A 24,158-nucleotide genomic window follows, 5' to 3' on the forward strand; every position below is an offset into this window, starting at 1 on the left:
TTTTGGATCTACCCTTTTCCACGTCATCTCGTCACCTAACAATCTCTGACGGCCTCCAATCTCTGGCTGTCTACATCTTCCACGCATTTCTTTCACATATCTTTTCATTTCCTCGGCTGGAACGGAACCTCTAATTTACATCATTATTCGATTTTATATAGAGGTTTGCATCACTGCGCCTAACTCTGCTATTCTCCTTGCTTTTTCTTTTTTTCGCCCTTTGGGATTTTGGTGGCTAGAATGCCATGCGTTTTTGCCTCCTGGTCTGACGATTATGTTCACGTATATACTATTTTATGATCTCAATACCTAGCTTTTGAAATGTTTAGTGCAGCTTTATTCTATCCCTCTCTCTCAATTGACATCATGCATGGTTTTACTCTCTATCATAGGCTGGCCAACCTGCTCTGTCTCTTCGTTTACTCTCTTGCCATTGGTTCGCGGGCTGGATGCTCTGCCAAAGTGACGTCTATGCTATGGAGGTTGACCGAACCCAACCAAAAGTGCAATGCTTAACTCGCTTTGGATTTGGTCGGAGGCGACTATTTCTCCAATTGACTATTCAGCTTTTTGGATAGCATTTTCATTTGGACGGCTTCTGCAAAAAGTTCCGGTTGGTCAGCAATTTCAAGATCGAAAGCTGCTTCATGGAAAGTGTGGCAAGGAATACCGTCATCAAACCATGAAGTTGTAATGATTCGCACAGCAATTGAAGACTCGAACCGTGGTAAGCTGCTCTAAGTGTTACATCAGCATTAGACATCCTTCTCGCTAATATTCCGATGGAAGGGGTGTGAAGGGTTCCCCCACGGAATCCTGCGCATATTTGTCGACTGTGTAGATGTTCTCCCCACGTCTCTGTCCTCCCCCCGCGCAGCAGCTTCGTATATATGTATATAGTATGTATACACATAGTAGGTGGTAGAAGGTGCCTCTTGTCTAGGATCCCCATGTAGGAGCATTTGGGACTCGGTTGTACATAGTACATACATGGGCGGGATCGACTTCCCAACCCAATTCACCAGTCTCCAAAGTACTCACCCTACAGGGTAGAGCTTGTCATCTTTGGCGAGTTCGCCGCCAGGACCGAGGGAGAGGCAGAGTGCACACCATCTCTACATCATAGAAGGTATTTCCACGGCGTCCTCCGACCCAGATGGACTTTGAACGTGGGGAGCAAAGGCAGACAAGCAACCATCCCTAGTGGCAACACATTAGCAGTTTAAATCTTATATAAGCTTCTTCTACTCTTTTCTTTCTTTTGCCATGGATACTAAGTAAGCATGCTCCTCTGCCCGAACCTACATCGAGCCACCGGCCAGTCTCTCTCTCTCTCTCTCTCTGCTCTTGGAATATTTCGTCATAGGCTGGAACCGTGACGAGCGTCGGAGTTGGTTACCATCTCGATGGGAAAGCGTGGCCTGGACAATGCATAGTGCATGATAAGTTATCATGATGAAGAAACCTAGCAAAGCTCATCGTTTTTCCCCTCTTGACGGCTTCAAATGCAACCAAAACTTGTGCATCTTCTTTTTTGATGTTTTATGAAGAGAAAAAAAAGCGTAAATAAACCGGTATTAAATACAGTAATAAATATGTATCGTATTATGTAAGTATTGTATGTAACTTTAGGTACCCGTATGGTAAACACGTGATATGGATTTGTCATCATTTTATTCCCTGAAAAAGAAAATGTTAAAAAAATAAAAAATAAATAAAATGTCAACATGTCAACATCGTCTCTTTTAACTACAAACACCGTCGACAGCGTCGTAAGAGAGAGAGATGGCTGAGTCCAACCCGTCAATGAATGCGGCTTGACTGGTCAAAGACTGGATTGAAATCAGCCCTGGAGACAAGCCACGATACATGACGAATCTAGTGGCAGCTCGATCCCTTTCGTTCGCTTATACAGAAACATCCATGTTTAGGTCGCGGCCCGTCTAGGCGGATCATCAGTCCTGGGTGATCAGATAAGTATAAGTAGCCGGAGTTGGTGATGAGGCCGTTCCTGGGCCATCCCTACAGGCGTGGGGTTGACGCTGACACGAGTTGAAGCCGTTGACCAGAAGGATGTTGGTCTTGTGGACAGGCTGACAGGGGCATAATATACAATGTACCCCCCTTTTCAATTCTGCCCAGCAGATGGGATGTTCGCCAGACGGACGAGGATATGCAATCCTGCCTCCTTTGAACACCAATAAACATACGGAGGACGGACTGATAAGAATAACAATCTACACGCTCTCTTCGATATTCCAGCTACAATCGCAGACTATTGCCCAATAAAGGTACAAAATCGTATAATTATGGATGGCACCTCCGCCCAGCAGGGGGCGTATATATACAAACACGATGACAACCTACGAATGAAGAGAATCCTGCTGCCTTGTAGGGGAAATCGGGCTCTTGGCCTTGCGAATCTGCACCTGCGCCCTAAAATGCAAAACAAGACTAAAAAGGGGGTAACATACTATGTAAAGGGCAACGAAGGAACGATAAACCACAAGAGCAAGCGCTGCGATTCACCCTCAGGCATAAAAAAGCAACAAATCGAGAGGTCCACGGAAGGATAGTCGCTAAGTCCGGTATTTGACTTACGCTTATACGTCTCGGATACGGCATTCAAGTCATCGCCAATTTGAAATCAACAAGTTTATGCAATACATTAGTCAGGTAAAGACTTGAAAAAAAAAAAAAAAGAAAAGGAAAAATAAAATTAAAAATAATACACCAAAGAGCTTGGTGGTGATCATCCCCCTGCCTCGCTCCGGACCCGACTCGGCGACGTTGTTCCTCCATCCGCAGAACCACGAAGAAGCAGAAAAAAAAGAGCGCCAGAAAGAGAAAGAGGGAGAGGGGAGAATAAAACCGGAGGAATGGCGGGCGGACCACCCAATACCGACCAACTAGCTGGAGAGAAGCGGCATTTTTGAACGGAACAGAGACTCTTTGTACGGTTTCTTCTTTCGTCATCGACACACTTGGCTGGCTTAGAGAGAATATAGGCATGGAATAAGAAGACCAACCCGCCAATGCAGCAAAGTTTACTCTGTTACTTTGATACGCCAATTCCATTGCAAAAAAATGCACCTGCGAGGCATGTTAGGATGGTAATATACATACACCATGAACGGCATCCAACATAACATTATGGCATGCTATTGATCCAGGATGCGGGCTGTACTATGGCATAACTCGAGAGAGCTATGGGGGGGTTACTTTTGCTGCCTCAGCGAGTAAGATTATACTCGCATTCTGTACCTTGGAATCATCTTATTTTTAGTTTTTTTCTTTTTCTTTTCTATTTTTCAACCTTTTGAGCTTTGCCTGCTAAATTTCGCAATTGGGGGAGAGATGAGGAGGAGGGAGAGCCCCAGCAGCTGCTCCCAAGTCCAGCTTCTTCCTCCAAAACCCACCCACCCCCAGTCTAGCACGGAGACCGACTCCGTGTGCTCGTCTCCGTCCTAATGAATCGGAGCCGTAGCTGGGCTTGTTTCCAGCCTGAACAAACAAACTTTCAGGGTTCCTTCTCGACATGAATTTCGTATAATAACGGGATCGAAGCCCGTCGCAGCACTTTCCATCCTATATTTCCCTCCTTCCCTCCCCCCACCCCTATTTGAAAGGGAAACTCTTTTGGCGGCTTTTGATTTATATCTTATTGATATTTCAATATCGAGTTCCCAACAGCCTTTCGAAGGCCAGAGAAAGAAGAAGAAGAAGCTATCCAACCACAGATATCAGGGTATCATCCAACTTGTTGCCCCTTTCGCTCGATTTACTTCCGCCACTCGAACCGTTTTTCTAGACACTCCCATCCAACCCAGGGAACTATCAAATTATCTTATTCTTTGCTCACTCGTCATCGCCCAATTCTATCCATACGTCAGAACGGTCTAGGCGGTCTTTTAAAGCGGGCGCATACTCCCGTCGTTTATTCCAAAACGGCTTTTCTTTTTCTTACTTCCTCACCCTTCGTGGCCCATCTGAAGCACCAAATGCACTAAAAGAAACCTCTGTACACCAAAAACACAACTTGATTATTCGTATATTCATCCATACACTTACAAAGGAACAACCCCGGAGATACCCTACTTCAAGCAGTCGTCTTAGTCTCCTTTGAGACTTGAGGATAAAGAGAGAACCACAGTTCTACCAGGGCCATTATTCCATGTTTATTTGATGTTGCATAAGCAATAAACCAAAAACAAAGAACAAAGACAGAGCTGCGGCCAGAGTACCATAATACCATGTCCGCAACGAGGCTCCAATCACCTCCAGACCCAAACGAGAACGGAGGCCGCAAGAGAGTCGGCAAGGCCTGCGATAGGTGCCGGTTGAAAAAGTCCAAGGTATGAGAAGAGAAATCAAGTTTTTGAAACAAGAAAAATCCAACATATAAAGAGAAGGTCACGTGCTAACCTAACCCTCGTGCCTTTTTGCCCCTTTTGCAGTGTGACGGAGAATGTCCATGTTCTCGATGCATGTCTGATGATGTGATTTGTGTGTTTGGAGAGCGCAAGAAAGCACACGATAAGACCTATCCCAAAGGGTAATACTTGCGTTCTCCTCTTTCGTTGGCAGTCATGTATCTATGCTGATTACAAGGAATGTAGATATGTTGAGTTGCTAGAACACCAACAGACACAGCTGGTTAGTGGTCTCCAAGAGATGTATAGAATGTCAATCAGAGGGGATATATGGCCTGGGCAGCCCCTCCAAGACACCTCAAGCGGCCGCCCCCTAACACACGACATACTGGAGCGGCTGGGAGCACTGAATCGGGGAGAAGGCGCATCAAATAGTAGGTTTTCACGATTTGAAGATGACCTAGAATCTGCGCAAGCCCAGTTGCAGGAGGCCGAGCAACAGGAGGCTGAGCAGCAAAGAGAGCCAGAGCAGCAGCCAGAACCGGAGCAGCAGCAGCAGCAGGGAGACCTGGAGATGCAGAGAGACCCTTCTGACTGCCCTTCTCATGGCACCTCTCCTTCTTCATCAAGACGCATGAGCACTGAAGAAGACCTATTATTTGATACCGATAACTTCCTGTCGACCCAGTATCGGCCTCATCCAGTTCCGGCCCCTGGCCAGCAGACGGTGTCTCTACAGCAACTGCAACAGCAATATTCTCGCCAGCTACAGGAACACCACACCCAACAGTCTACGACGGGCCAGACAGTATTCTTCCCTCAGATGACCACTTCCCGAAATGAAGATGTTGTCGCACCGCAGCATCTTCAACAATGGGGAATGGATGAAATGTCTGATCATCTAGCGGCGTTTGATCAGCAGGTAGAGTCTATCCACCGCCAGTACACCCGCCAGGGAACCATGCCCGGGTTCGCCTGTCTGCCCGTCCAGGAGTACAACGACGAAGATTTTAACATGTTCGTCAACTCAACCCCGAACGGTTCAGCTCGTGTCTGAACCTAATGATCCATTATTGTTACGGCCTATCATTATCCTCTTCTTCTCCTGTTCTTTTTTATTCTTCTTCTGTATATCCCTTTATGCTTACGAATCTTCTTCGTTCATTTTCCTGTTTGTTGCGCTTTTCTCTTTTTTGGCAAGGGATGGGACATGATGGTTTCTTTGGAGGCATAGCATTTGGCCTACATTCTTCGGCTTTGGTGTTCTGGTGTTCGGTATTGCATTCCCTTTAAGCAGACGCTGGTTGGATGCCAGTTTCTTCCCCTCTCAGTCAGTTCGTCTAGATTTCAATAATGGTCTTGGGATGGTTCTATCCATATCCCTGATACCTGGCCGTGATTCTTCTCTTGACAAACCCTTAAAAACGGTGCTTTGAAAAGAAAAAGAAAAAAAACCAAAAACAACGCACAAAAGTACACTCGATTGCCTCGAAAAGTATACCGGAGTTGTAATGACCATAGGGGGTTTCCTTGACTTTTTTCTTTCTTTTTTCTTTTTTTTTATTCTTTTTCTTTTCTTTTTTAAAAAGCAAAGGTTGTCCTGTGAGAGACGGCAAAAGCATCGAAGTGTGTCAGGTAATAGACCATACTACTGTCATGGAAGTACGGCAAAAGGACGACCACTATTAATACCTTCTGTTTTGTATCTATGCCCTAATAATAATTGACAATTTATTCACTTTTTAACTTGGAACTCCATCCCAACGTGAAGCCTGGCCGTTATACAACTATACAACTATACAGCCTTCTCAGCCGCAGCCGCAGGGGTTTTACGCACAGCATATCAAGACGTCAAGGTATCAGCCATCTCACACGCTCTGCTCTCTCGTACGAATACTCGGCTTTGAGCCCGGAAGCGGTTGCGGGAAGAGCTTCTCCTTACGTACATTGCCATGCATATATCTATATATATATGTATGATATATGTATGTAGGTGTGAATGTATGTAGCCATCTATTCGCGCATACACACCCTTCCATACATGTCGACAAGAGGCGACTCTCTCGCCCAGGGTATTCTATACATTAACATGATCAATTCATGTCCGACTGTCGATCTCTGAACTCCACCGCCATGTGTCTGTTGGCCCTCAGTCGAGTGTTTTTTTATTTGCATGTAATTATCATAATGCTGGACAACAAGCATTTGGTGACAGGGCCTGTTGCATGCATGCATCTGCACCATGCACGCATTTATACATCAACTACGAGGTAGGTTTGTACATATATGTACATACTATACGCAGGGCAGGGGTGACGCTGGCTTTGTCTCAGCGAATACGGAGTGGCCAGAAGTATACAAGGTATGCTTCATCGTCCTGCTAGACGTTGGGTTGACTATTTAACTAATCGGAGTTGTCTTGTAGGTTGCCCAGCACGGCACGATCTCGCAAAGGGGGAACTTTTTGATATATCGACTCGAAACTCGAAACTTGACCGCCATCGACTTCACTCTCTCTCTTCTGTATGCTGACCATGCAAACTCCGGCCAGTTCAAGATTCTGGACCGAACCGAGGCTGGAAGAGTTCCTTGGTCGCCTCTCTGTGACGTCAGCGGCCGGTCTTTTCCACCACCTTTCTTTGCTTCTCGTCTGACGATGACGATGATGCAGTGCTTGGGGGGGCCTTGGAAGGACTTGGAAGGCTTGGAAGGCTTGAGAGTGCTCCTGGGAGGCCATTGACCGGCTTGGTGTCGCTTGAAAAGAGACTTCTGAACAAAACATACGTATGCAGCCATGGCAGGACGAGCAGAGACCTTCTTCGCCTTTCTCCCGCTGGGAGCGATCATCCAAGAGTTCCGGGTCGCAGGCCAGAATATCGTGCTCAGTCTCCCCGACGAGGATGCGTACAGGAAGCACAGGGAGCCTTACTTTGGCTGCACGATCGGGCGGACGACCAACAGGCTGAGGGACGGCGTCGTCAAGAACCTGAACGGTAAATCATACGTCATTAGCACGAGAGAGGGCCCTAATTCGCTGCATGGAGGCAAGGATGGATGGAACTCTCGAGTTTTCCAGGGACCCAGACCGGTGAACAGGAATGGGTGGGAAGGCGTCGAGTTTAGGTACACCAGCCTGCACGGAGAGGAAGGGTACCCTGGCACCGTCGAGCTGCGAGTCTGGTATTCGGCTGGAAGGGCGTCCGACGATGGCTCTGGTCGCGAGAAGACCGTGCTGGAGGTGGAGTACGAGGTCGAGTTCGTCGGCGCAGAGTGTGAGGAAACGGTCGTGGGAGTCACCAACCACAGGTCCAGTCACGAACTTCGTCCCCAAACTACGAGAGAAAGCCTATGAATCCTGACACTGGTTTAGTTACTTCAACCTGAGCGGTGCTCCAACGATCGACGGCACCGTAGCGGTGCTGTCGACGGACAAGTATCTCCCAACAGACTCGACAGGGATCCCGCTGGGAAGAATCGAATCATACGGCCCGTTGAGGGTCACGGAGCCATTCTTGATCGATGAACAATGTCCCGACATCGACAGCTGCTTCGTGGTCGATACCAACCCCCAGTCCATACCTCTCGACACCAGATCCAGAGAGCCCAAGTTGCTGGCCTCGTTCAAACATGAAGAGTCGGGGATGCACCTGGAGGTCCTCAGCACCGAGCCAGCGTTCCAGTTCTACACCGGCAAATACATCGACGTTCCAGCGGTGGGCAGGTTCCCGGCTCGCGGGCCTCGATCGGGATTCTGCGTCGAGCCCAGTCGATACGTGAATGCACCGAATGAACCAGAGTGGCGGAGCATGTGTTTGCTGAAAAAGGGCCAGATCTGGGGTGCGAGAACGGTCTACAGATCGTGGAGAGACTGAAAAAAGGGCAGGGGGAGATGGGAGCATTATACTGATCTCGGGCTTTTCTTCTTTTACGTGTCCCTGAACATGCATGTTTTGGTCTTTGTGGCCTCTTCAATGAAGATTATTCTGTTGAAACACGGCCGTGGTAAGCTCCGTCTGTTTGATATCGACTGCGTCTATCTAGCCTTTGAGTGTTCTCTTGTCAATAACACAGTCTTCTCAATGGAGTATCTACAAGTCGCCTTGGGGGGAAAAAGGACACAGCTAGACAATAGATCGAGACGTCAGCCCGTCAATGAACAAATATCTCATTGTGCCTGGCCAGCCCAAGCCTGCAAGTGAATGGAGACAGAATCTGTATATATTGCGAGTCGTCGGCTTCGTGCAGGAACAAAGTGCACCAAACACCATCGTCGCCTTTTGACCACGTCTCCCAAACATCCAACCGAGACAGACTCCCTTCCAACCAACATCTCAGCGAACAGATCCACGATGTGCCGTCAGATATACAACCAGTTTTCCTGCGGCCACGCAAACTTCGTGCGGACGAAGACCTGTGGCAAGAAGCAGTACTGCCCTCGCATCTGGCGGGAGCCAAACTACTTCCACCACATATGCGACTCCTGCGCAGCCAACATCCTGATGAGCATGAGAAGCGACCTGCGACACCTGCGATACTGATACAAAGACAGGCCAGCATCTCCCTCCTGAAACGCCGTTGCCCTTGTCCTTTTGCCCTTGTTTCATACCACAACGGTCCTCCTCCTCCCAAAGACTTCGCTGGCCTCAAAAACACCGTCTCGACCGCCCACGACAAAGTGACTCATCTCGGGAAAGAAACTCCAGCTAAACGAGAACCCAAGGATTATCCACCAACATCTCCATCTCCATCTCCAACTTCACCTTTTTATCACGAAAAAAAAACAAAAAAAGAGCAACGCGACGCGAGTCTTATTAATCCGCATTTGGCTAAACGATGCGAAACACGAGAAACACGCGTAAACACGTGACTATTTATGACTTTGAGGCGAAAAGCAAGACGAAGCAGGACGAAAAGAGCAGAAACCATAGGCTAGACGGAGAGAAGAGACGGGAAAGGGTTCAGTCTAGGTGCCTTGGCTGTCGTTGCTCTACGGCAGGCATGACGATGGTGGAGGGCAGAGAAAGTGTATGGAGAGAGAGACATATAAAGGTCTCCTGCCAGTTCTCCCAGGCTATCAAGCTCAACAGATCCTCTGAACATTGTCCCAGAATATTCTCTCCCAGATTCAACCATGTGTGATAAATGGACACCCCCAAGCGAAGGAACCCCTTGCTGGGTTGAGATCTTCGCCACCGACCTTGATCGAGGTACATATATATACTTGCCCTCTCCGTCCCCCCAAGGCCCTTTTCTTCCCAACGCCTGTCACGAAAGCAGCGGCATGGAAACGTGCTGCCAGTGCCTGTTATGATATGCTGAGATTGCTGATACCACCTGGCCTGCATGTAGCTGAGAAGTTTTACTCGACCGTGTTCAACTGGGTATTCCGCAAGGATGGCCCCGGACGCACTGAAGACGTCGCCCTCTTTGCATTCCCCGAAAAAGGACTCCAGGGTCTGGGTGGTAGCATCTCCAAGATCAAGCCCGGAGAACACACCACCGGCCCGAAAACCGTCAAGTTGTACCTCTATGTAAACGACCTCGAGAAAACCATGGAGGTGAGTGACCCAGATGCCGTTCGTGCGTTAGCGTGGGGGGGAAGGGAATCTGGGGGAAATCCTCCTCCCTCCCGATACCTTGTAGCTGGTGACCAGGGACTGACCGCCTCTGACATGCATATAGAACATCATTGCAAACGGAGGGAAGAAGTGCAGTGATGCTGTCCCTGAAGGTGACCACGGCCAAATTATGCATTTTCAGGACACAGAGGGAAATGGGGTAGGCATCTATGCGACCAAGAAGTAGTCGAAGCTCCTCCAGTCCTCCGCATCAGTCTTTGTTTCCCCTTTCTTTATTGAATATGGTTATCCCTCTAGTAATGCATACTCCTCTATACGTACGTCTTCTGCTGGTGGCTGGATTCTAATATCGGTTCGAAAGCTTGTTCCCTTAATCGCCCTCCCCCCCTTTTTGCTTTTTTATGTATGTCCAAATGTCAAGATCCTTGCCCGGGAGATAAGATTAACCAACCCGTTTTCTCGGGTGAAATAAAACACCGATTGGTGCCTCTTTAACTCCGTCAAGGAGGGTGGGCTTGATAGATTTTAATCACGACCGAGAAATGCACAGTTTGACAGTTTTATGCATCGTGCGTATTTCAGTAAATGAAATACGATGGTTATTTTTATTTTCAGATACCATACACAGTACATACGATACCGTACAGTTTCGGCACCTGCATTCCCCCTTTTGATGCTTAGATTTGAAAAAGAGTCTCCCCAACTCCCACCTTTCTGGAAGCAAAAGCTCCTCCGATAGGATGAGATGAGATGCCTGGCTACGGCCCGAATGGGGGGATGACTCGCAGGATATCGGGCGCGTGGGAGCTTTGATTTGTTCTATTTCCGAATACGAGAGCAAATCCCGCCGGTGAACTTGTCCTGATTTTACGTAGAGTTGAAGCAGGGCCTCCCCCAATCTGCTGCCGTTTAACCGCTCGAATCACTTGGTATCTTCTTGGTCTTCTTGGCCAGCTGTGCTGATTTGCATCCTGACAGCCGCGTCAAGCTAAGCCTGTCTTTTTATCCCTTGAGTCAAGGCAGTATCCTCTTTGTCAGCCTACGAAATCCTCCCTCCAATTCCAACCAATCTCCAAATTACGTACATCTCGTCATGTACGGCGTACTCCGAGCGATAGACAACCGGGTCGAGCCTGTCTATATGGCGGGTGGATCCGTCTCACGTCCAGCCTGACAGCAGCCAGCATGAGAAGTCATTTGACAGCTCAGTCGCTTATGTATGTACTCCAAGAGTGTATTTGCATCTCGTCAAGCATATCCGCGGACCCTCAGAGAAATCTGGCTCTGACGTATACTTTCCATCCTGCCGAGGAATCATTCTCCAAAATATGTATTCCACATCGAACAGTGTTTGAGACGCAGGTACCGGGGTTGCTGGCTTTTTTTATACTGAGCAAACTTTGATAGCCGCTTTCCCGTGCCCTCGCGGCTCGCAGATCCGAGTTGGCGCCCGGCCTTTCAGAGTTCTAGAAGGAAAAAATCAAAAAAGGTATATACAACGGGGAGCAGAGTGGGTTTGTTCCACCGAAAACAATCGCAGCCCTGTCACGGATAAAAATGCGCCGGCCGTTCTCGAAAAAAGGCCGATCGTGCAATACCCTGTGCTTAGCGGTTCAGGGGTCCAAGTGAGGCTGCCGGTGGGCTTGTTGGTGGATATCAAAAAGCAAGACTTCATGAACTTCTCATGCCTGATGATGTCGAAGGCTTTTTTTCCTTTTTCGGCTTTTTCCCTGATATCGATCACATGATCATCGGAATGTCGGGGTTTCTTTCCTCCGTCATCGCATCACGTGAGCGTCCCTCTCAAAAGAAAGAAAAAAGACGAAAAAAAAGCAACGAAATCAACTCTTAACATCTTTTGATATCAAACTAACCAGCTGATACATCGATAGCTTGGGTCTGAAGTGTATAAGACGGAAGACGCAGTGTTTGCAAAATAACTCATAGCTGCATTTCCGAGGGTATAGCTTCCGCGGAAACTTATCATGGCAGCCGCACATGGAGACCTAAGCCACCTGCTGCCCCTAAATTACAAGCGTATAATATCAACATGGCTTGAGGAAGACTGCCCCAGCTTCGACTATGGAGGCTTCGTTGTTGGTGAAGTCGATGGTGAGGCGAAACTGCTGGGCAAAAGCAAGGTATGCTAACGTACAGTTGGTGCTGCAATTAATTCTTTGATATACTGTGCGTACCATGGTCGTTGGCTATAGATTGATGATCTTGAGAGACGGAGGTTATATGCTATTCCTCTTCTTTGGGATCCGTCAAGCTATATTGAGATATAAACTAGATGGCTGATTTGAATACAGGGAATAGTGGCCGGTGTTCCCTTTGTCAATGAAGTATTTGCCCAGTTGGGCTGCACGTATGTGATATCCATCCTCTATACTCGGGCTCAATTGATATACCCAAAAAAAAATATGACAATAATGTACTAACATCAAGTTTAGTGTGGATTGGAATGTCAAGGAAGGTGACCAGATTGAGCCAGTTACCGTCTGCGCCATTGTTCGTGGGCCAATGAGAAAACTGCTCCTCGGTGAGCGAGTGGCCCTAAACATTCTAGCACGATGTTCCGGGATTGCAACAAAGTGATTACAATCTTATCAGCTATTCTTATTTTATACCCATTTTATTCTAACAGCCTACTGCAGGACATCAGCTCTCCTTGCCATTCTTCGTGGCCAGGGCTGGAACGGCACCCTGGCAGGCACACGAAAAACCACCCCAGGCTTCCGTATTGTTGAGAAATATGGAATTCTAGTTGGCGGCGCTGATCCTCACCGCCATGACCTTAGTTCCATGACGATGTTGAAGGACAACCACGTCTGGGCATGCCACAACAAGACTAAGGTCAACTCGGCAAAGACTACAGAGACTGAAACCGCCAGTGCCGACGTAAGCATCATTGCTAAAGCTATCCCATCTGCGGTTCAAGCTGCTCGTGCTACCGCTGGCTTCTCTACCAAGATTGAAGTAGAATGCCGCAGTATTGAAGAGGCAGATGCTGCCGTTGGTGCCGGCGCCGATGTTATCATGTTGGATAACTTTACCGCTGATGGAGTACGGGCCGCCGCAAAGCAGCTAAAGGATGAGTGGGAGGCCAAGGGGAAGCCCCGGGGCAGTTTTCTGGTGGAAGTCAGTGGCGGCCTGAACGAGACTAATGCTGCCAAGTTTGTGTGTGACGATGTGGATATTCTGTCAACGAGCAGTATTCATCAGGGCGTCGGCATCATTGATTTCTCTCTGAAGGTTGATCACTGAGGTAGAAGTTGGCTATCTTGTACATAGTTACTAAGAATTATCATTACTGAACGAATAAATAAGAACGCTGCACGAAATACAATGGATATCAATTAATTAACACGCTAACCACGAGACACCAAGATATATAACCATGGAAATAAGAGGGTAATAGATAAAAAAAGAATACGATAACGTCCAATCGTTAGACGTCCGACCAGAAAAGTAAACGCCCCCAAAAAGAAAGAGAGGATACGGAAGCATAATCATTATACCACGACTTCAACGCATAAACCGCCGTCATCGTCTGTACCAGTACCATCATCATCATCATCGCCCTCGCCGTCGTAACTGCCTGACCGTGTGCTTAGTCCCTCGCTATGCCCACGAGAATCAGGCTCGTATCCATGGTCGATTACCACAACATCCGTTCCACTCGACCTACTATCATCCCTTTCCTGGTTTCGGCTACCCCTATCTCGGCCCTGATGTTCATGCCGTCGGGATCGCTCTGGGGTGCGTGGATTACGATCGGGGTCGTTACACGCGCCATCGCCCCCCATAGAACCCGCAACTCGATTCATTCGCTCTCTTTCTAGAGCAGCACGGAGTTTTTCATTCTCTGCGTTCCGCTCCGCCAGCCTCTCCCGGGCTCCAGAGCGGTCCAACAGTCGTGCTTCTCGCTCTGCCTTTAGCCGTCGTTCCAGATCACGTAGTCGTTGTATCCATCTATCCTGGGAAGCATCGCTTCTTGGGGATAGGTGACCAGTGCCAGAAGCAATGTTATTATGGGGAGCTTCCGGTGGGTTAGCCGCAAGTGTGGTGCTTGAAGAGAAGGGAGATGGCTGAGCCATGCTCGAAGACCCGCGTGAAACAGAACTGTTGCTTCTACCAGATCGTGTGTTGGCAACAGTAGCAGCTCCTTGTTCCGACCCCGTACTAAACCTCGCAAGTGATGACCCAACCGACTTTGAACTCGCTATTCTTGATGGCTGCCCTCGTGCTGACCCGTCGTTAGCGACCTTGACCCGGGAGTGAGATTGTAGGAGGTTGAGCTCAGCTTTGAGCAGCCTGTTTTCCCCCTTTAATTTTGCCAATTCGGCAGTTATGCTCGTAGGTGTCGTGTTGGCCCGTCTGTTGTTCTGCATCTGTCGGACCATGTCTTCCAGACGGTCAAGTTTCTTGATTCGAGCGTTCAAGCTGTTCTCTAGCCCCTGGTATTCTTTCATCAGGCTGCGCTCCACAGTTCTAACACGCGACTTGAATCCGTTTATTGAATTTTCCACTGTCTTGACGGCTAAGAGCAGATTCTTGCTAAAGCCTGGCCAAAACAGCATGTTCCCGATAACCTCTTGGCTGGGTAGATTGCCGTTTATAAGGCTGTTAGAATGTGACCAGTCGGGCCCGCACATTGTAGATAATCTCTTCCACAGGGTGAGGAACATCACATTCCGCTCGTTCAATTGGTCCTTATACTGCTGCTCAAGGTGGTTGAACCGTTTTCGGTCTTGGTTCCGTGCCCCCTCTAGGTCGGTTATTCGTGAATTGTTTTGCACAATGGTTCGAGAAGCTTGGTGATGAGACTTTAGCGATTGTTCAAACGAATGTTTATCGGCACGACGAGCTTGTCTTTCACGCTCCAGGAGGTCTGCTAGCTTCTGGGTCTCCAGTCCATGGCTCTCTAGAAGCGCATCACGATTTCGAAGGAGAGCCTCCTTTTCATCCAGTTTGGTGCGAACGCTCTCCAATTCGAGAGAGGTCGACTCGAGTTCTTTCTGCAACTTTGTAATTGACGTGAGAAGACTTGAACGGGTGCCGTTGAGGTCACCAAGAGCTTCACGCAGACTGTTCTCCAACTCCATTAAGCGGTCTTTCCACATGGTTGCTTCAACCTCCCGAGAAGACAGATTCTTCTTGAGCTTCCGGATTTCCTCCTTGGATGCAGTCGACTCACGGTTGAGATCGTCTATAATTCGCTGCACTTCTTGTTTCTCTTTGCTACCTACCACCTCACGCTGGTATCTTTCATCAGCGAGCTGTCTGTCAAGTTCGTTTGTCTTGTCCTTTTCGCTCTGTAAGCTGGTTTGGGCGAACCTCAACTCAGACTCCAAGTCGCCGATCTTGATCTTGTCACCGTCTTGCTCTTCTCGCAAGAATGCAATTTCATTTTGACTTGATTCTTGTTGAACGGTCAGCCGTTGGATCTTATTATTGGCCTCGACCAGGTTCCTCTCCATGGATTCAATCTCCTGGTTAACGTAATCCAGTTCTTGCTGTACGGCCTTGTACTTGAGGAGGTTGCTCTGTGCATCCTCTTCAAGTCGGGAAATCCCTTCGTTAGCAGACCTGACCTCTGCCTGGAGAGCATCCAAGTTCTCCTGCTGTGTTTGCACTTCGAGCTCCAGGCGATGGCACTCTTCATGCTTCAGGTCGAGCTCTTCTCCCATGGCATCGAGCTCCTCTTGTGCTTCCACTTTAAGGTCCTGCAAGTCCGCCTCTCGCGCTTCTATAGCCTGAAGAGCTTGATCGCGCTGGGACTGAAGGTTCCGTAGCTCCTGGCCTACCCGGTCCAGCTCTGCTTGATATTCGCGTTCCACAGAACTTAGCTCGTTTGCATACTCATCCAACTGGCTACGAAGGCCCTGGTTGTCCAGTTTAAGTGCCGACACCTGGTCTCGAAGTTCCCCGTTCTTATTTTCTAGGTTGTCACGATCGTGGTCACTCACCTGTGACATGGCTCTGGATTGTGCCCTTGAAGCAGAACGGTCAAAGATACTGTCACCGGTGATCGAACGGCCTTCATTGCGCCGTTCGAGCTTCAGATCTTCAATTTCCTGGTAGAGCTTCTCTTTTTCACGATTTCTGGATGTTAGCATCGATGTCTGAGCACTCACTTCTCGTCGCAGTTCGGTATTTTCCTGTCGAAGCAACTCAAGCTCTCTAGTCGGGCTGGATTGTCCAAAGCCACGAGAGCTTTCGTAGTCAGAGCCAACGTGGGAGAAGTTCTGATATCCCTTGCGGTGACGGGATTCTCGGCACTGATGAGAAGATATATCGTTCTCGAGCTGGAGAATCTGGCTGCGAAGGCGTTTGTTTTCCTCCTCGCTTTGCTCCCGAGCAGCAGTTTCAGCATCCAGTATGTCTTTCCACATATCCTAATGGAAATATAAGTATTATAACCAACGGTCAATATATGCATAAAGAAAGGGGAACCTACCCGTTCCTCCCTGGCGCCGGACTCTGATATACCACTTCTCCCGTCTCCCAGAGCCTTCACCATCTCTGCCAGTTTCCTCTTCTCGCTTTCTCTAGTGATGTTCTCAGCCCTGAGCCTCTCAATCTCAACCTCATACGTCTCAATCCGTTCACGTAGATATAGAAATTCCTCCTCGTCTATGGTTCTCTTCCCTGCCTCAGACGCCTGTTCATCTTTACTTTCATCAGCAGGGTCAGCCTTTTCCTTCAGCTGCCTTTCCAGTTCGCGAATCACCCTTCTCAGGGCCTGGTTATCCTTTTGCGCTTTGATTTTATCTGACTTTAGTTCAACGTTCTCAGATATCATCTCTTTGATGCCATCTTCCGACCGTTTATTCAATGCCTGATTAAGGAAATGAATGCGCATCTTCAGGTCAAAATTCTCCTTTGACAATCGATCGATTGTGCTACTTTGTTCCTTCAATGTCATATTTTTGCCTCTGCCAAAGCCTGGGGTACGACTTCCAGGCCGTTTATCGGGGGACGGCCCCACGCTGTCCTGGTACTTTTTTACAGTATTAGGGGCGGGTCGATTCTGGATCTGTGTTAAGACAGTCCCAGGTGGGGACGGCGGATCCGCAGCTCTATTTTTTGGAGTCGCGGGAGGGATATCGTCTCCCTGTTTAATGGTAGTTCCCGGAGACACTGGCCGTTGGGAAGCCGAGTCCTCCTCGTTTAGTGTGTGAAGACTCAGGTCGGACACTCCGCTGAACACCCGTTTGTCGTACGGTTGGTCATCGCTCAAGTTTGAAATGCCAGAGGCCATACTCCCCAGGCTGATAGACCTTGAAAGATTCATTTTACGCCCATGGCTCTGTGGCGCTCTCCCACTATTTGACGGGAGAGCACCGCCTGATTGTAAAGCATAGTCCATTCCCATTGTAGCATCGCTAAGGGCACCATCTGTATTAGCCGTAGCGATTGAAGAGGTTGATAGGCGGTGCGACGACTGTCGGCTAACTAAAAACTTTGGTCTTGTCCGCTGTAGTTCGATTGAGTCTGCGGCTCCCTGGAAGCCACCGGTCCGACTGGCATCGTTATCGTCTGTGGCATAGCTCTGGAGAGACCGAGAGAGCGGCGGAGACTGACTATGAGGCTGTGTACGGGCTTTGCGGGGTGTGGCATCGAGGTCGCCTTCTTTCTCCGTATGCGATCCTTCGTCCTCAAAGCTGTGTCCCTGGCCTTGTCCCTGGCCCTCTTCGCGAACGGAGTCGCCATGTCTCCCAGACCGGCTGCTGGTGGCCGAAAGGACTCGCGAAACGGTTCTGGCGGCAGCAGCAGCGGTTGGAGGTGATGATATGGTCTCCAAGGAAGAAGTGTTAATTCCAACCAAGCTGTCTCCTTCCAGTGGCTTTTCGACCACTGAAGGCTCCATGTCCACCGTCCGAAACGGCACAGGCGTCTTATATGCATCTGACGGTGTTTCTGAAGACGATGACTTCTGGCCCTCTGCACTCTCTGTCTCTTGTGGTGTGCCAGGTGCGTTGTCCGCTCCGACCAAGTAAGAATCGTCCATCGTTCTAGTCGTGGCAGCCCTGCCAACTTGGATCGTCGACGGCTCCGGGAGAAAACTGGACTCCATATCCATCAACTTCCGGTGCATCTCGCGTTCTTCATTCAGCGTGTGGTTCAAACTAGAGTCGTGGTCTTGGTCGTGGCCGTGGTCGTGGCCTGAGGGAGGTAGGTTGGAGTCGTCATGGCCATAGTCTTCCGAATAATCATGGACACTGTCCTCGTTCAAGTCGTCGTCATCATCGTGAGAAGGTAGAGGAGGCAGCAAGCTGCTAGAATCGTAATCCTGTTCTTGTTCTTCGTGCGGCGAGGGTGAAACGGTCGGTGGTGATGAAGGTGGCAGCGGTAGTTGGGATTCCAGAGTCTCTGACATCGCTGCTGGCCGAGGCAATATTATTCCAAGTAATTCCTGCTTGTCCTTCTTCCTCTTCTTCTTCTTCTTTTCTTCTTCTCCTCCTCCTTCGCATCAAGTTTGGAGCTTCGGCTGGGGTTTTCCTCTTGTCTGCGTCCAGCTACTGGAGACAGCGCATCGCCAACGACCCCGTCCGACCGGTGGAAGCGCCAGAGAGCTTCTAGGAGAGTACGCGCAGACAGCCCTGGGACGATACGCCAGCATAAGAAGTCCAGTCTGTGGGATAAATCGCAAAATGCGGTCCTGTTGTTGTTGGTTGCTTTGTTGTTTTTTCCTTGTGGCGTCCGCAAGAAAACTTGCTTACAATTTAATCTCTACTAGCGGCAAAGCCATGCAAGGGGTTTTTTTAGTTAAGTATCAGACTGATCCAGGAACCGGTTCAGGTACGAAGAAAGGCCGTTTTAACGGTAGCGGTAAGTCTCATAAGTTCATTCTCGTGTCAAGCAGGATATATATGTACAGGGCCTTAGAACGCGCCATCCAAGAGGTGGAATTGCAAAGATATACACAGACAAGAAGAAACAACTCCAGAACTGTTAAAGATGGGAGAATGAACAGGGAAGAAGAAGAAGCAAAGTCACTTGGACTCGCTGGCAATGGAACGCTGCGTGATAAGCCGTCAGGAGTATTAAAAAGAGTTAGTCGGTCATAATGGTGGACTAAAAGCACAGGGTAAGATGAAAAGTGTAGAGAGGAAGAAATAAAGAGTCTGCTAAGACAGACAGACAGACAGACAGACGGATAGAGAGAGAGGGAGAGAGATCAGGCGGCGTTCGATTCATCCTCTTTTGCGGCATCGGCCTGGTAGATTCGCTCTCTCTGCGTCTCTGCCCAGACCAGACTGTCGATATAGGTGCGGAACTTGACAATTTCTCTTAGAAGATAGGAAGACTTGCGCTCCCAGTTATGCAGCGCCTTGGAGTAGTTTGCGTGTCTCGGGGTGAAGGCAAGCATGAGAGCAGGGCGCAGCTCGTTGTGGCGCTGAAGTTCCTGCTCGACGTGCTTCACGTAGCTGCGGAGGGTCTCCAGCTGTTCGGCTTCGGAAGAGGTGGAGGCCATCATGCTTTGCTGTGGGGGTCGCCAGTCGCTGAGCACGATCCGATCGCCTGGCAGGCGAGGGCGGACGCCTTGCTTGTCCAGAGAGCTGCGGATGGAACTCTGCAGGCTTGGTCGGGGAATCGGTGCCGAGCTGCTGGTGGACGGGGCGCTGGTAGGGAGGTTGGAGTCGTCGATGCTCGCGGCTGCACTGTTGATGACAGCGTCACTCCAGCCGTACTCAATGTTGCTGACGGCACCGAACAGAGGGCCCTTGGAGAGGCGCGCGCTCCAGTAGTTTGCCGTCGAGACGAACTCCTTCACGATGTCTGCCGTGCCCACTTGGAACAAGTGTACGGCGCCTGTGGGCAGGCTGAGAGCCCATACGTGAGGGCGGGATTTGGAGTATCCCGGAGCCGGAAGCGCGCTGGCAATGGTATGTCGAAGGAGGAACTTCCACGTCTCATCTGCATTCTCCATCCAGTTGCCGCCTCCGACCACCATGCCTGCATTCTGGCGTTGTTTGGGTCTAAGGCGAGTGGACTTGTTGTTGGAGTTGAATGAGAAGAGACGCATCCAGCCACGTTGGATCACGGCGAATGTCTCGTTCCAGTTTCTATCCTTTGAACGCTTGTCGATCGAGTCAAGATGATGTTTGTGTTTCAGGCTCCCTTCTTTTGCCCACGGGGCACCCGCAAGTTCGAGGCTCTCGTCTTCTAGAACCATTGCAACTCGCGCTGGGTCCTCTGACGGAGCTATCGAGTGGGCAGAATCTTCACGGATAATGGCATGGCTCAAGGCGTTTGCGAAGCCAATTGATTGCTGATAGTCGCCTCGCGGGAATTCAGACGCGAAGGAGTCGACAGACATGGACGTTAGCGTCTTGCCTAGCGAGTTCTTGCTCCAGGTACTAGAGCCAGAAGGCGACCACATTGACGACTGGTCGTCTAAGCTTGTACGGCTCGAACCCATCGCAGATGGTGGGTAAAGACGGGGACGAGACCTGGCCTTTGAGGACCACCGAGCAGTGCTTAGGCGATTCTCAGCGCCACCGCGGCCTCGGTGCTCTCCCACACCGGCCCGACTGATCGTACTTGGAGTCCTTCGAAGCATGTTGGAAGTAAGCGTAAGGAATCCGCCAGAAGAGTGAATATGGTCATCGTTCTCCGTTGTGACACCTCTCAGCGGAAGTTTCTGCTTTTGGATCGAGTTATAAAATTCTTTGAGAACTGCCTCAATTTGTGCCTCCCATGCCTTCATTGATCCGTGAAACGGAGTGGACACAAGCGGGCCAGCCAGAGCACTGAGCCCATGACCTATATCGATGAATGAGGCACGGCTTGAAAGACGAGGAGGTGGTATGGTAGGCATTTCAATAATTGGAATATCAATAGTCGGCGTTTCGTAGGATTTTTCTGCACTAGTGGGTGAATGGCTAGGCTGTTTTTCCAGAGATGGTTTGGGGAAGTTTTTCGTAAGGCATGTCCTCTCTGCTTCTGGCACCTGCTTGGTCTGAGGTCTTGATTGTTGAGACGAGCTAAATGCATCTGGGGCGGCTTCTGCTACAACTCGTTGAATGGTGGGCATGGTGTTTTTAATGAATTGCGGCTTGGTCATCTTTTGCTCGATATCTGCAAGATGGAGATCAGTGTTTAGCAGCAACAGGGAGTAACATATGGTATGAACAACATCTACAGTTTTGGTTAGTACCTTAATACATAATCGATTAGAGGGTCATAAGATAAGAGCATACCTGTTGCTTTGAAGCCATGACTTGGGTTGCATTCACACCACCTGGATGAGAATGCATCCAGCACTCTATCTACTTGTTGTGCCTCACCCTTCAACGCAATCTTACAGCATAAACTCCTTAGGGATGAAAGAATATTCATATCTGACCAGTCAAAGTGATCCATATATGCCTTTCGAAGCATTCCCCTGTCAGGTGTACCGAGCCAAGCAGCCGTATATCGCCCTGCGGCCATCTCATCGAGATTGTCAAACAACTGCTGAGCCTGTCGCCTATCTTCGGGGCTGGGCATATTTTCCTCAAACCCGTTGTTAATTGTATCCACGCTACTCTGTAGTTGTTCCGTTGTTGTATTTCCCCAAGCTAGATTCTCGTCACTGCCGGGGATGACGGGGGTATTTTGTGCAGTATGGTAATTAGAGGCGTTTGAAGTCGACGTTGATATCCGAGGCGATTTATCTTTTTCTGTAGTCAACACAGACCTTCCAGACGTATCGATGTAAAGACCTGATTGTTTTTGCCTGGAGGGCTCAGTGTCGGTGGTATTTGGGCTGGCTGGGGCTGAGGTCTGCTGGTTCCTCTTTGAGTGCGCTGGGGAAATCGCCGGTTCCAGTAAAGAGCTAGAATTCGACTCGCTGTTCTGGGACTTTCCAGCATTTACACGATCAGAAAGGACAAGTTCACGTTTGGGCCTGAGAGCGGAATGCTGTGAGGGTTGAGCAGGGGCATCTGGACTTGTCCGCGGTCTGCGCGATCGCTTGTCTTCTGGGTGTCTTGCCCCCAGCCCTTCATTCCCACTGCTGTCTGCTAGGAACGAACTGTCAAAGTCGTTGGTTCTTGAACGGGCACTAGTCTTAGTTGCGTTTGCAGCACCCACTGTTTGACCAGAAGGTTGGGAGTTAGACAAATGGGGCAGTTTTTGAAGTTTCCTAGGGGTCTTGGTTTTGGGTTCCTTGAGTTGGTTATATTCTCTTCCGATGGGAGATTCGGTATCAGACTCGTCTGTTTCCTGCTGATCTTGTGACTTGCCACTGTTATAAACCTCCGGCGAATCCATGTCCGACAGATACGGTTTCATAACCCTGCTGAGGCTGTCTGTGCGAGTAGATCCCGATGCTGTCTTGACTTTCAATTTATCGGTTCCTATTTCCGTAGAGCTGAGATTTGAGAGTGGTAGATTGAGAGGCGGAGGGACGTTTTCAATTACAGATTTTTTGCGTCTGCGGAAAAAGGACGACGGCTTCTTCGTTACGACGGGAGGGTTCTCACGAGTGGCATTATTGGTAGTTGCGGGATCCCTTGGGGGCGGCGGCCTATAGGGTTTCGGGTGTATTGAAATGCTATCGTACCTCGAGGGGTCTGAATACTCGTTACCTCGCGCAGAGTGAGGGCTCACGTCGGACTGAGAAGGAGAGGATTGTCTGGAGCCAAATACCCGTCTAAAGAAGCCCTGACGCTCCTTTGTTGGTGGTGTACTGACGTTCTCAGGAGGGAAATGACTGGGAGGCTGTTGTTTTGAGCGCGCAATGGTAGGACTAGGTGCCGGTACCTGGTTCAAAGAGGGCACAGGAGGAATATCGTTTTGGTCGTCTCCGAAATATTTATTATACTCGTCATTTCGGCCTCTGATTGTAGAGGTCCCCAGCGTGTCACTCTTATTTTTCCTCGAGTACATGCTTCGCGCGGACTTTGTGCTATTTTTGCGGACCAAGCCGGCGGGCCGAGCAGAAGAGCCGGGGGGTGTCGAACTATAGGCGTTGCCAGCATGGTCAGCGATGACGGAAGGAGAGTGGTTCTTCCTAGGGCCTACGGGGACCGTTGGTGTCGGGGCAGCATTCATGTCGTCGTACTGCATCATGGTATCACAATGACCAAAAGAAGGGTGTCTCTTATTGGCTCGTGACGGGAAGGTCGAACCGTAGTCGAAGCTGGCCGATCTTCGTGTTCCGTAGATTGAGGTGGTGGCGAGCATCTCGTTCAGGTCAACACTCGAGGACGTACTGCCGGCGCTGTCTCTTCTTATAAAGTTGGGAGTTGTCCGACTTTGCATGATACGGTCATTAGAGCTGATTGCCCGCTGTGAATCATACACTTTGCTCCTGTAGCTCAGTCGTTCCCCTTCAGAGCTACCGTCAATGTGACGGATCGTGGGCTGTTTGCTGTTCGGGTTGCTATTGCTGCGATATTCTCTGCCTTTCGATCCGTGGCTGTTGTGACGGTGCCGGTGCCCGTGTCCGCTGCTATCCTGGTGAGTGTAGGTCTCCACGTCTGACGAGACCGAGGAGGAGAGAGTGTGAGACCGAAACCGGGAGTTGTTGCTGATGTTGAAATTAGTATTGTTGTTGCCGTGGGTACTATTATTATGGATATTACTATTGCTGTTAGATGGATGGTGGTATGAGTGATAATGTGAAAAGGTTTCCTGTTGCTGATGAGGCGAATCGTAAGGGAGGCTGTCGTCAAAGGGACAATCGGTCGTGTTAGAAGCGGAGAACTGGTCGAGAGACAAGAGCATGTTATCTACGACCGACGAGCGCACACCAAGGGTCGGATTCAGGGACAGGTCGTGTGGATCCCGCTCGTCTTCGTCAATTGAGTCCACATCCCTAGCGTCACTGTGGCTATTACTATTATTGCTATTGTAGTGGTCAATTGGGGTGATGTCGTCTAGGAACGTTTCAGGAAAGGAGGGCCGGATGGGTTGGCGGTCTTTGGTCGAAACCGCCTCGTTGCGGTATTGAGGCGGCGTCTGTGGTCGGTAATTAGGGCGTCGAGAAGCTCGAGTAGCGTTTTGGTAGGAAGAGGACATGATATCTTCACGAAGGGTTGGATGATGGCAGGAAGTGCTCCGGATCGTCTTCTCTCTCTCTCTCGACCCAGAGTACTCCGTATGTGTTCAAAAGACCAGGGAGATGCAGGAGATGAGTATAGGATTAGGTGCCATTGGCAAAAGACGGCTCAATGCATATCTCCAAACCGGAAAAAAAGGGTCTGAA

General features: G+C 49.5%; 6 protein-coding genes across 6 annotated transcripts; 4 read left to right on the forward strand and 2 right to left on the reverse strand.

Annotated features, from left to right (window-relative positions):
* Positions 1 to 4,253: 4,253 nt before the first annotated feature.
* On the forward strand, positions 4,254 to 5,430 carry MCYG_08249 (conserved hypothetical protein; the record flags this gene model as incomplete). Its single annotated transcript, XM_002843120.1, has 3 exons — positions 4,254 to 4,355; positions 4,458 to 4,555; positions 4,620 to 5,430. The coding sequence occupies 3 exons, from the start codon at positions 4,254 to 4,256 to the stop codon at positions 5,428 to 5,430; spliced, it is 1,011 nt and encodes a 336-aa protein (XP_002843166.1).
* A 1,737-nt stretch (positions 5,431 to 7,167) lies between these two features.
* Positions 7,168 to 8,245, forward strand: MCYG_08250 (UDPglucose 4-epimerase; the record flags this gene model as incomplete). Its single annotated transcript, XM_002843121.1, has 2 exons — positions 7,168 to 7,628; positions 7,744 to 8,245. The coding sequence occupies 2 exons, from the start codon at positions 7,168 to 7,170 to the stop codon at positions 8,243 to 8,245; spliced, it is 963 nt and encodes a 320-aa protein (XP_002843167.1).
* A 1,259-nt stretch (positions 8,246 to 9,504) lies between these two features.
* MCYG_08251 (uncharacterized protein) lies at positions 9,505 to 10,178 on the forward strand (the record flags this gene model as incomplete). Its single annotated transcript, XM_002843122.1, has 3 exons — positions 9,505 to 9,580; positions 9,648 to 9,931; positions 10,056 to 10,178. The coding sequence occupies 3 exons, from the start codon at positions 9,505 to 9,507 to the stop codon at positions 10,176 to 10,178; spliced, it is 483 nt and encodes a 160-aa protein (XP_002843168.1).
* Positions 10,179 to 11,937: 1,759 nt separating this feature from the next.
* On the forward strand, positions 11,938 to 13,219 carry MCYG_08252 (nicotinate-nucleotide pyrophosphorylase; the record flags this gene model as incomplete). Its single annotated transcript, XM_002843123.1, has 4 exons — positions 11,938 to 12,093; positions 12,265 to 12,320; positions 12,406 to 12,494; positions 12,600 to 13,219. The coding sequence occupies 4 exons, from the start codon at positions 11,938 to 11,940 to the stop codon at positions 13,217 to 13,219; spliced, it is 921 nt and encodes a 306-aa protein (XP_002843169.1).
* A 346-nt stretch (positions 13,220 to 13,565) lies between these two features.
* On the reverse strand, positions 13,566 to 18,338 carry MCYG_08253 (apsB; the record flags this gene model as incomplete). The annotated part of the gene is made up of 4 exons (XM_002843124.1): positions 13,566 to 13,576; positions 13,644 to 16,041; positions 16,093 to 16,353; positions 16,416 to 18,338. 4 exons carry the CDS (start codon positions 18,336 to 18,338, stop codon positions 13,566 to 13,568), a joined length of 4,593 nt encoding a protein of 1,530 aa, XP_002843170.1.
* An 801-nt stretch (positions 18,339 to 19,139) lies between these two features.
* Positions 19,140 to 23,971, reverse strand: MCYG_08254 (Sec7 domain-containing protein; the record flags this gene model as incomplete). The annotated part of the gene is made up of 2 exons (XM_002843125.1): positions 19,140 to 21,043; positions 21,253 to 23,971. 2 exons carry the CDS (start codon positions 23,969 to 23,971, stop codon positions 19,140 to 19,142), a joined length of 4,623 nt encoding a protein of 1,540 aa, XP_002843171.1.
* Between the last annotated feature and the right edge of the window lie 187 nt (positions 23,972 to 24,158).

This window comes from Microsporum canis, genomic scaffold (genome assembly GCF_000151145.1).
Source record: "Microsporum canis CBS 113480 supercont1.8 genomic scaffold, whole genome shotgun sequence".
NCBI lineage: Eukaryota > Fungi > Ascomycota > Eurotiomycetes > Onygenales > Arthrodermataceae > Microsporum > Microsporum canis.